Source organism: Anticarsia gemmatalis, chromosome 1 (assembly GCF_050436995.1).
Source record: "Anticarsia gemmatalis isolate Benzon Research Colony breed Stoneville strain chromosome 1, ilAntGemm2 primary, whole genome shotgun sequence".
NCBI lineage: Eukaryota > Metazoa > Arthropoda > Insecta > Lepidoptera > Erebidae > Anticarsia > Anticarsia gemmatalis.
In genome coordinates, this window is record NC_134745.1 from 6,244,113 (window position 1) to 6,255,517 (window position 11,405).

The 11,405-nt window shown below is 33.7% G+C and overlaps 3 protein-coding genes across 4 annotated transcripts; 1 reads left to right on the forward strand and 2 right to left on the reverse strand.

Moving 5' to 3' along the window:
• The first annotated feature begins 679 nt into the window (after positions 1-679).
• LOC142973429 (ankyrin repeat domain-containing protein 49-like) lies at positions 680-2,165 on the forward strand. The gene is made up of 3 exons (XM_076115098.1): positions 680-1,034; positions 1,307-1,612; positions 1,889-2,165. The coding sequence occupies exons 1-3, from the start codon at positions 878-880 to the stop codon at positions 2,146-2,148; spliced, it is 723 nt and encodes a 240-aa protein (XP_075971213.1). The 5' UTR covers positions 680-877; the 3' UTR covers positions 2,149-2,165.
• Positions 2,151-8,306, reverse strand: rod (kinetochore component rough deal). Of its 2 annotated transcripts, XM_076115081.1 has the most exons (3): positions 7,926-8,138; positions 7,410-7,818; positions 2,151-7,155 (listed from the first exon to the last, which is right to left on the reverse strand). In XM_076115081.1, the coding sequence occupies exons 1-3, from the start codon at positions 8,012-8,014 to the stop codon at positions 2,449-2,451; spliced, it is 5,205 nt and encodes a 1,734-aa protein (XP_075971196.1). In that variant the 5' UTR covers positions 8,015-8,138; the 3' UTR covers positions 2,151-2,448. The 2 variants fall into 2 exon arrangements, with proteins under 2 accessions (XP_075971196.1, XP_075971188.1); XM_076115073.1 differs by having other exon boundaries at positions 7,410-8,306.
• A 310-nt stretch (positions 8,307-8,616) lies between these two features.
• Positions 8,617-11,353, reverse strand: Dbp73D (putative ATP-dependent RNA helicase Dbp73D). The gene is made up of 7 exons (XM_076115086.1): positions 11,168-11,353; positions 10,744-11,083; positions 10,254-10,535; positions 9,992-10,169; positions 9,259-9,913; positions 9,003-9,183; positions 8,617-8,880 (listed from the first exon to the last, which is right to left on the reverse strand). The coding sequence occupies exons 1-7, from the start codon at positions 11,200-11,202 to the stop codon at positions 8,671-8,673; spliced, it is 1,881 nt and encodes a 626-aa protein (XP_075971201.1). The 5' UTR covers positions 11,203-11,353; the 3' UTR covers positions 8,617-8,670.
• Between the last annotated feature and the right edge of the window lie 52 nt (positions 11,354-11,405).

The window sequence follows — 11,405 nt, forward strand, 5'->3', positions numbered from 1 at the left end:
CGGTCAAATACCTCGCTGCCTACTTACATAATATTAGAGACTTACGGTAATAAAAAGATTTTTGTTACATTTAATAAACTAATGTAATCTTGTAAAGCGTATTAGAACTTTTGATAGACTATTAAAATTTGTGTTATAAATGCAGGTAGCCTTTAATTATGTTTAGTGTAACTAAATTAACTTTATGTCTTATGCTAAACAACTGAAGATTGGTAGGTATTTAATCACTTGAATTTGTCATTGTCTATTTTATTTTTGCATTTCCGAAATTGGTACCTAGTAGACTAGACTCCCGGAGTGGAAAGAGATATGATCCGAGGATCAGGGACGGGCCTTCCTACTTCTTTTTATCACTAACCTAAGAGAATAAAAGCTTATGAACTTAGAACTAAGACAACTGTAGAATGATCTCGTCTTGACCTTCCAAGCAACCCTAACCTTCATGAATCAAGCAGAAAATATAATCTACGTACATTAGAAATTAGAATGCGCATTTTGATTGCATTTTTCGGCGCCAAATCAAGTGCTTCTGGAGTCGTTGGGCTGGAGGATATATAAAAATAATATGAACTGTGTATTATAACGAGGGAATAAAATATTGAAGGAACGTTGAACGCAAAAACAAGTAAACTTAATTAGTAGTCGATTAATTAAAACAGCTTACTGACCATAGATAGAGATTGGAGATATAGAAGAACTGTCAATGAAATTAATACCAGTAAGCCGCTTTTCTCACGGTATTCCCGTTTTGTTTTGGTTTCTGAATAGTTTCGTACAATACCGTAACTATTCTACATTTTATACAAAATATATATTGTACATAAATAAAATCCTTTGAACTTAACCAGTGAGTCATCGTAAATCATCTGAAGTCGAAATGTCTGATACGGAAGACGAAGAAACTCAAGTGAGGAGTTTTTCGGAAATACATGAAGAAATAGAGCGATGCAAAAAGAATCCCGAAACTTCTGGTATGTTTGTATCTGGGTGGGATGACGCTGATCAAGATGTTGACACCATAAAGGATCCAAAAGGTATAAAATCTTATCAATACTTACTTACTAATAACTTTTTTTAAGTATTTGGAGATTGTAAACTATTCACAACTGCATAATAATATAAACAGTCGGCTAACTTCTTGCTCCGTAGGTAATTACGATTGGAAATATACCAAACAAAACAAACATTTTAATTGTAAATTGTATTATTAAAAATTAAATAGAAATAATAAAAATAAACTGGGTAACTCACACATGACCTAACAACTTAATTAACAAACTATTAAGTGCATTTTTTTTATTTACAGCAAATCCCATTGACCATGTATTATGGGCAGCAGAAAATGGGGAACTGGATACATTAAAAGAGTTGTTATTAAAACAGCCAGGCTTAGTACACGCTCAAGATTCTGATGGGTACACACCCCTACACCGTGCAGCGTACAGCAACCATGTTGAAGTCATATCATATTTAGTCAGTGTTGGGGCCAATGTGAACACTAAAACACAACTAGGATGGACTCCTCTACATTCAGCTTGCAATTGGAATAATTATGCTGCTGCAGCTAGGATCTTGGCTGCTGGAGCTGACCCAGCTGCTGTATCTGATGGAGGTGAGTTATAAAGTTATTTTAAATATTATAAAATTTTACATTATTTGTAAGAACTACTTTGTGTTGGTCCAGACTATAACCTAACTATAGACAAATCTATCTACCTATTCAGCCCACTTCTACCCACTGTTGAATCGTCTTCCTCTCAGTCCAACTAGAGACACATAGAAAATATTCTCATTTCTTAATATTAGGTAAAACTAAATTAGTAGTCTTCATAGGCAATACTTGATTTATTATCTTTCTTCACTTAACACATGTTGCACTTTGTTACAGAACAAACTCCACTCCACTTAGCAGCAGCAATTAGCCATTGTAAGTCAACACTTCTGGTTTTATTCCTCAGAGAGGATATGGTAGAAATAGCTAAAAAACCTAACAATTCTGGAGAATCGCCAGAGAAGTTGGCCCAAGGCCATGGAATATACGGTCCTCTTTTTGAGATGTTATGCCCAGCTGCATCATACATTAAATCATTAGCATTTACTTGTAATCCTTATGTTAGACAAAAAGCTGTGAATATGGAATGTAAATAAAATTTAATTTAGGATAACATATATTTTTATTTCCTGCAATTCAGCACCATATTATAAGTATAAAAAGTATGCAAAGTTAATCATTATGAGAATACAAAGCACTGCTCTTACTCACTATACTTAAATTAAAAAATATAATTAAATATTACAACAAGATTAATTGGTTTTCACATATTTCTGTTATTGTCTAGATCACAGAATATAATAAATAAGTTTACATTATGATATTATAAGGAAGGTTCATACAAGTAGCTAACTTATTCTCAATTGATGATACCTAATACACTCCTATAGGTATTATTACCTGTAAGCTCTAGATGCCATTCTTTCAATGACATGCATAGCACCTGATACAAGATATGTTTCAGAATGTAAGTTTTTCAAACTTGCTATAAGATTCCTTCTATCAATTTTCTGAAGCTCTGTCAATTTCTGCCTTGTTTGAGAGGTCATGTAGGGTAGTACCAAACAACCAAGACCGAAACATTTACATCTCAAACAATTTTTCCATATTTCTACCAAGTCTTCATCTTTTATTAGAGGACATATTGGTAGTAAATTAATAGCATTCAAGCATTTAATTCTTTGTCGTTCCGTTATAGGATAATCTGCGCGTTGAAATGGTGATAGAATAACTGCTCGCCATGCAGAGCATATAATGTTATCAAGTTGTGATGTTAGTTTCAATAACAGTGGTATCATTTCCTCAAATAACCCAGCACGTAAAAGTAGGGGGATAAGACTACGAATAATTTGCGCAGAACCAAACCTACATGCAAGTTGAGCAGCGATTTTTAAACCATCTGCATTTCCTTCAACAGCTTGTAACAATTGCTCCAATCCGCGGTTTTTATCGTGAGCAAAGGTTGCCGCAATCCAAGGCATGTCCACGCTTTCCAAATTAACGATGCTAAATAGTTCTAAGAGTGATAACCAAAGAGCGTCTCGTTCTTTGTTAGCTACTTTGATGGCTGTGTCAGAGTCTACCACACTCATAAGACATTGCAGGGCTCTTAATTTTTTCGATTTGTTATTATCACTTTCATCATCGAAAGCGATCCGCGACAAGTATATAGCTCCCATTTTAGGACAAGTTGCTTTTAATATGAACTTTGCGGTCATTAACTCCTTAATATTTAGAACAGTGATATTCTTATTATCAGCATTAGATTTATCAAGTATATTTTCTAATATTTGGATTCTAATGGAGCTGACATTGATACCATTTTTGTCTGCTATCTCGTTTACAGCTCGATTTACATCGTGGCGATTCATTTTAGACACAAAATCAGAATGCAGATACAAAGTACGAATAAGTTGAGCTGGTTCAGTTGAAAGTCGAAGAAATTCTTCACAGGCCCAATCAATTTTATGTAAAGCGTGACGCGTGGAAAGAGTTGAATGTAGACGTTCCATTTGTCGAACAGCACGATTTCCGGGTTGCAAAGCAGCCCAGCGTTGGGCAAACTGATAGCACAGATGAGCAGCGGCGACTTGGTCTGCTCCACGGGCACAACCTTGTAACACGTAGAAAAGACACGCACCAGCCCATTCCATATTAGCAATATGCCTAACACATCGATGAGCTGCACGTAACAAAGGTTCTTCTTGACTCGTCAGCCGCCATGGTTCATGTTTGGTATCTGTGTCAGCCTCCTCATTACGTTTTCGATTTGTCATTGTTTGCTTCACTGCATTACTGCAAATCATGTCTCTCGCCGTTTGTCCGTTAGAGTCTAACGAAAGCAAGGCTACAGCGGGGAGCCACCGTTCGTATGTTTCCAGTGTTATCTCAGATTTCAAATTAGCCCACATGTCCTCTCGCATGAATAGATGGAACGGTAGCCTGAAATGACCAATTTCTGGAAACATTCCCTTTACAGAAAACAGCTCGTATTCGTATTGTTTTGGAGTACTTTTTCGCTTGTATTCTTTTAGAAAGTGTAACAGAAAGTATTCCTTAGTGTTTCTTATTTCACACGTAGTGCCAAAAATGAGGCGATAGATACATAAGAACACTTCATAGTAATAAGGATTTATGGAAACAACACGACCATGTAATGTTATTTCCCCATCTTTCCAAAAATCGTTCAATATATCCTTCAGTAAATCTTTGTTTTCAATGCTATCCCAAACTACAAAACATTTATTCAATTGGCTTTCGTCATTTTCAATTGAAATCTGTTGATGTCCTAGATCATCTGTTATGATTTTATACTTTAATTCCCAAGTCGAAAGCAAAGCTATCAATTGAAGAGATAATCCATCATTGGTAGAAATATTAAGCGACCGACAAAATTCCACTAAACGATCAAAAGGTGTATCGGGGAATTGTAATAAAACGTAAAATAGTATAACTTTTACATCCCAAGTTTCTTCACTGTTTTCAGGTAAGGCGACGTCTGCTAAATTGATGTTGAATTTAGACTTCAAAATATACTGTGGGGGATAAGTTACTGAGTTTCCTATCTCCTTATTAAATGAGTCGTTATCAAACACAAACGTGCGACGAATCGGAGGCGAAGAGAGGTAGCACAGAATATGATGTGGTAGGAACTCGTTTTGTCCCCTTAGCACGTCAAGGACCCACGAACTGTCTTCTTCATAAGCTCTGATTACTAGTAGCAGACTTGTTATCAACACTTCATCAAGTTCTTGGGACGTGACTACTTTTCCTAACAGTCTTTTAGTTAATTCTGATAAGTCGTCACTGCAATTCTTTATTATATCGCCATCCAGTAAAATATTTGAAATTAACCTGAGTGAAGTAAAGTCGCATTTACTGTGTACATTCAATAAATCTGCTGAACTATCTTCTGGGTATTGTTTATTTTTGTAGAAGTTTATTAAGTCGTTTATAGCAGTGCTGGATGAAATCGGTAAAAATATATAGTGGAACTTCCATGCTATTGACAGATTCTTCACAATTATACTAGCATTTATAAGAGTATTCAACAAAGATAGTTGACTCATCAAATTGTGCAGATATTCTTCACTACAACTTGCAGCTAGTTCAATCAAAACGTTATAGGAATCCAATAATAGTTTAGAATTTTCTCCAAATTTAAATTGGGATAAAATTGCCATGAAGTCATCTGCTGACACATCTTTTTTCGAGAATAATCTTATGAGATATTCCACAAGTTTTCGTACTTCGTGACATGTTGAAGTGCTACGCAACAGTGACATAAGAATAGAGTGCTGAGATTGACATGCTTGTGTAAGTTGAATGACACTTCCGCCGCGACCTGAACTTGCTGTAGCACCATCTTCACGGATCCAAGTACTGACTGTGTTTTCACAGGCACTCTCATTGTATATTTCATTTATACTTAGCAGTAAATTATATGAGTTTTTAAAGTGATACAGAGTTTCAATATTATTCAATTCAGTTTCATTCAAAAGCTGTGTTCCTTTTATGAAATCTATGTAATTCCTTTCTATGGTCATATTATTTGTCTGTCCATTTATAATCTGATCATACTTTGCTACAACAGTTCTAAGTAATAGCTTTTTATCTTTTGTTGATAAATTATTGAAATAATTTAATGCAGTTTTGGTCTCACAATCTTGTAGGCATCTTTCTATGTATAAAACATTGCCATAGTTTGTATATACAGGCATTACACTAGTAATCACATTCAGGTCATCCAGTTCTATTACTGGAGCACTCACTATTTTATGAAGAACTAGCAGATAGTCTGTGCATGACATTGGAAAATTATATTTCTTCAACACAACTTTCACATTGGCATAGTTTATTTCTTTCTGTATCTCAAGTGAAAGAAGTCTTTCTGTATCAGATGTTGTAAAGTTCTTGGTTACGTCTGCTACAGTAGCAACCGCAAGATCAAGAACTGACGGGTTCCATGGTACATCTAACACTTTTAACACTTGTAATAAACATTCAAGTTTATTATTATATGAGTGAAATGCTTCCAGCAACATTTTAAGGCGAGTTCCGTCTATACCGCCGCCACTGCTGGCCGCTTCACTTTCAATATACGATATTAAGATGTCGTCCATATCAAATAAGCACTGCATGGCATAAGATGGTAGATAATTTTGTAAAAACATCTCAAGATCCTCTGTGTAACATCTCCGTAACATTATCAAAGCAACTTCATTTGGGCTTTGAGAACTCAATTCATTGAGTAACATATTAATTTTATACTTCTCCTTTAATTCTATGATATAACTTATTCTAGTTTTAAGCAAATCTAGGTCATCCATAGATATAGGTCTTACAGAAATAGATTTGAAAGAAGTTTCTAGTATAACAGTAATCTCTTCAACAAATTTCACTCCTATTTTTGGCCAGTATGCAGACTGTTCAAGCATAAAAACCCTTTCAGTTGCCCATCGCACAAATATGTCTATGTAAAATGGATTTTGTTCCAATAAAGAAGGAACAAAATTCTTTAACCAGATTATAATGGAAGCAATTTTAGTTGTATTGCTTATAGCATTGAGAATGTTAACAACATCATCTGGAGAAATAGGCAACTTCAACTGAGAATATTTCAGCCAACAAATAGAAGCAATATCAAAGTCTTGTTTAGATATAAAAGTTATACAAAGTTCCTTATAGTTTTGCTCAAACAAATTTACATTTTCGTAACTGTTATTACCAGTAAATTGTATGTATTCAACTAAATCTATTTTGATAGACAAATCACTGACCATATTAATCAAGTCATTGTCATTTGAGGCAAATATTCTCTTTTGAAGGGGGTACAGTATAGATTTATAATTGAGATTGTTTTGGCATAATTTCTCCATAGTTTCAATAAGATAACTAAGGTCATCTATTGCTTCAAACAGTGATTGTAATTGTGGTAGAACATTAGCAGGCTTGGTAGCAGTAGTAATAGATTCTCTCAAAGTATTTAACTGAGCTTTGAGAGTATCTTGTGAAGTGAGAGTTTGGTTAAAACTATCAGAAATATCATTACTTCCTGGATGTTTTGCAGATGATGAGGGGAAGCCTGCACAGCAAATCTGCACCTGGAATGACAAAGGTAAAAAGGGTAAAACATTATGTTATATTAGTTAGCACTGTAAATAACTATTATAATCAGCGACTTAATATACAGGTACTTTTGAAGGAGTTAAAAAATAAATAAGGATATTCAATTTTCCTTGCAAAACTATGATTAACAGTAATTACTAAATCATATAGTAAGTGTCATGTATTTTTTTATATCTTGCTTTAGACATTGATTAATAAAAAAAGATAATATTTATGTATTGAGGCTCACCTGCTCACCATCCCAAAGTAAGTAATAAAACAAATCATTATGTGCCAGCACAGGATAATAGTTTGCTTCAGTCTTCTCAAACCCAAACACTACTTGAGCATCTTTTATATCAACTATCCACATATTGCTAACATTAGCAAATATGACATAATCTCTCCATGTTGCTAGACAACTTAACTTTTCTTCAATTGAAAGGGCTTCTTTTATGCCAGTTACAGGACATTTTACCATTACAGCTCCTTCTTCCATAAAAAGATTTACTCCAGACACACAGTGAAACTTTGTCTTAACACTTGCATGTGATATATGAACTTTTTTAAAAGGTAAGGGTAATTCATTGGTGCTCTCTGCTACTTTTCTCACCAGTTCTTTAGTACTGTATGGAATTTCAAATGTATCGCCACTTTCACTGAGGAAACAAAGGCGATTTTCATACTGTCCAACCTGGTAGATCTTCAAGCTGATATTGTTCTCGTTAAGAATATTAGTACGAGTACCTTTCAAAACATCTATTACCATGATTTCTCCAGATTTGAAAACAAGCCACAATAAGTTTTCAAGTAATAGTTTATTGGATATGGTGTCTTCAAATGTATGAATGCCATTTTCACTCGCGTTCTCCTCAGTCTTACTAACTAAATCCACGATATGAACACTTGTTTTGTCTTCAAAAAGTATTAATTTTGGGTAAAATAGATCAGCCTCGATGTTAGAAACTTTACACGAAGTTTGAACTGTTTTTAACTGCGAAAGTAACACAGTCATATTTAAGCAATAAAGATTATCTTGATTTTTCAATGTAGCACTGGGAAAATAATATTTATTGTTGCAGTTTCACTCAGTACAATTCGTTTAACTTTAAATTATTTTGAACTTGAATGGGGAAGTTTCTAACGAAAGTTTACGTCAAAAGTCAACTTATAATTTGACAGTTGTGTGTTATTCTGTCAGAATTGTTGTAGTGATGTACATGTAATGATGATAAACTGTATTAAAATCGCCTTAATTTATTTATATATTTCGGGCTATTTTACAAATACGTCTTTTTTCATGTATTCTGTTTTAATGGGAGTTGTTTCGTTTTTCTTTGTAGTCTGTAACCAAATGTTTCGTCTGATCTTAGAGTAAAGGATTAAAAAAATATATTTGTACATTATTCTGTAAAGATATTTTTTCGTGAGCCTGTAAATATTAAAAGACCAAATCGTAGATTTAACATTCTGTAACTTTATTATTTTAAAACATTTTGCATAAAATTTTACTAAACATTTCCAAGTTTACGTTTCTGTGGTTTTGATTTTAATCGCCTTTTAATTTCTATGGACTTTTTAACTTTTGAATCAATTTCTGCATGAATTTGCTGCTTTGTTGCACTTATTGCTTGATGGTAACCATCTGAAAGGTTTTCAAGAATGCTTGTTTCTATTTGTATTTGCGGTAGTTGAGCTTTTCCACCTGATTGAATTAGTTCCTGAAAAATAAACAACACAACAACGTTTAAGATAGCTTAAAATGAAGTATTAACAACAAAACATAAGTCTGTGTATAACATGAAATAGTTACGGATTTAAATCATAATGGTATATTATTTACCTTGAAAAGGCTAACTTGGTTTGGTAACAGTATAGTAACTGCATGTCCAATACGACCAGCTCGCCCAGTGCGCCCTACTCTGTGTATGTATGTTTTTATATTCCTTGGTGGATCATATGAAACAACATAGTTACAGTCTGGAATATCAATACCTCTTGCAAGTGCATCAGTTCCAATTAACCTGAAAGATTACAAACATTAGTTAGTTTCTGAGTTTTAAGCATGTTTTTAAAAATGTAATTGTTTAAAACCTTACACATTAATTTCTGATGAGGTGAACTTTTTCAATACACTTTCCCTGGTTGACTTATCTAGAGCTGATGACAGTTCTGCTACTTTAAATTTGCCAGTACCCCAAGTATTCAAGAGTACACTTAATCTATGGGCTGATTCAGCTGCATTAGTGAAGCACAAAACTTTGTCCCATTTTTGATCTACCAGGAAATGATAAAGGACAAGTGGTTTATGTTCAGCCTCGCAAGTAACACTCTGTTCAACTAATTCTTCTGGGGTTGCATACAATCTGATCTGATCTTCATCATCATAGTTTGTGATAGCTGCTGATGAGAACAGTTTTGGCTGGAACAATCCCCACTGTTCTAACTTTTCAGGATCCTGTGACAAAGTAGCTGAGAACAACAGCTTATGAGGAGGTGGCCTTTGTTCAACAAGACTACTCCATGTGAGATTAGAATGTCTTCCAGTCATCAACTCATTCTCTAGTTTAATATGTCTATCAACATGATACAGCCAGTCATTCTGTATGTGGTCCATTATTCTGTCAGCTTCATCTATAACTAGAAACTTTAAATGTTTCAGAGAAAATCCCTCTGTGTTTTGAAGATGCTCAACAAGTCTGCCTGCTGTGCATACTATGATGTCTACTTCACTAACCCACCCTGAAGATTCAGCTGGAATAAAATAAGCAAAGGAATAAAAACTGTGAATCAATAAGTTGAAATATGCAGTAAAATAATAGTTGTACATACTATATCGCATCAAATTTTGCTGTTCTTGCTGTAATGGTGTGGAGCCACCTAGAAGTGCAACTTTTAGCCTTGTCTTTGCACTATACTTCTTAAATACCTTGGCAACCTGGGCTGCTAATTCTTGAACAGGTAATACAACCAAAGCTCTGATATGGCATCCAATTTCATTCATTAAAATCTGAAAATGTATATTCAAATTAACATGACATTTTAATGTGATATTATACATTAATGAATCTGTGTTATCTGGAATTAATAATACCTGAATTATAGGTAAAACAAATGATAATGTTTTCCCACTGCCAGTTGGGGCTGATACACAAATATCATGTGGCCAGAATGGATAGGTTGATTTGTGTTCATCTAACACAAAAGGTATTACTTTCTCCTGTACTGGAAACAGATTGGTGACTCCTTCACTTAATAGAATGGCCTTTAGTGAACTGTGTAACCAATCTTGTTCTTCTACAGGGCATGATGATGTCTTCAATTTTGTTGAAATGTTAATTGGGTGTGATAGCCAATATGGTAGCACTCGGGAAACCTGTTAAATAAAATTAACACAATTAATTTAATATTTAACTAATAAATTAAAATGAGATTTAGATTATTATACTCATAGAATATAAAAAAATTGAGTGTAAATATGATTTTTATATTTTTAGCTAGGTATATGTTAGTTGTTTATTTTGTGTAAAACACAATGATTATTGTTTAAAACTATAAAATGTAGTAATGTTATATTTATTTACCTTAATCTTCTTTTCAAAGTCACTAACACCTAAGACTTTGTACTCATTGGACAGTTTTGGTTTTTTACTTTCTTGCTTCTGTTTTTTACTTTCAGTAGTTTCAGTAACTGTTTCTTGTTCTGATTGAGTAGTCTTGTCATCTTTTACTTGTTTGATATCAACTTTTTGTACTTTTTCTGGTATGTGGCTTTCTTCTACTTTCTGTGGTTTGAGAGTTATAACTGCAGCTGGCTTTTTTGTAACAAATGCTGATTTTCTCTCTGCGATTCTCTTTTTTAAGTTTTCCAAGTGTTTAGCTTCTTGTTCAGCTATATCTATACCCTCGTTGTCGTCTTTGTACCTGTGTATTATAGTAAAACACAAAATTACTTTAAAAGTATGAAACTTTGTAGTTTAAATTTAGTATACTATTAATTTTACGCACCTATTAATAACGAATAAATCCATATTCGAGGACATTATATACAGATTATTTTAGGTAATACCTAAAGTATCAGTAGCATCACTTTAAGTCAAAATTTAGAGAATTCAATCACATAACCTCCTACTATTCTGATGGTTAACCTAAAAACCAAAACACAACAGCATTTTTAGAAATGACATTGACAACTATCAACGTGCTGTCATTGTCATGTAGGTGATTAGGGTTGCTAAGTAAAGCT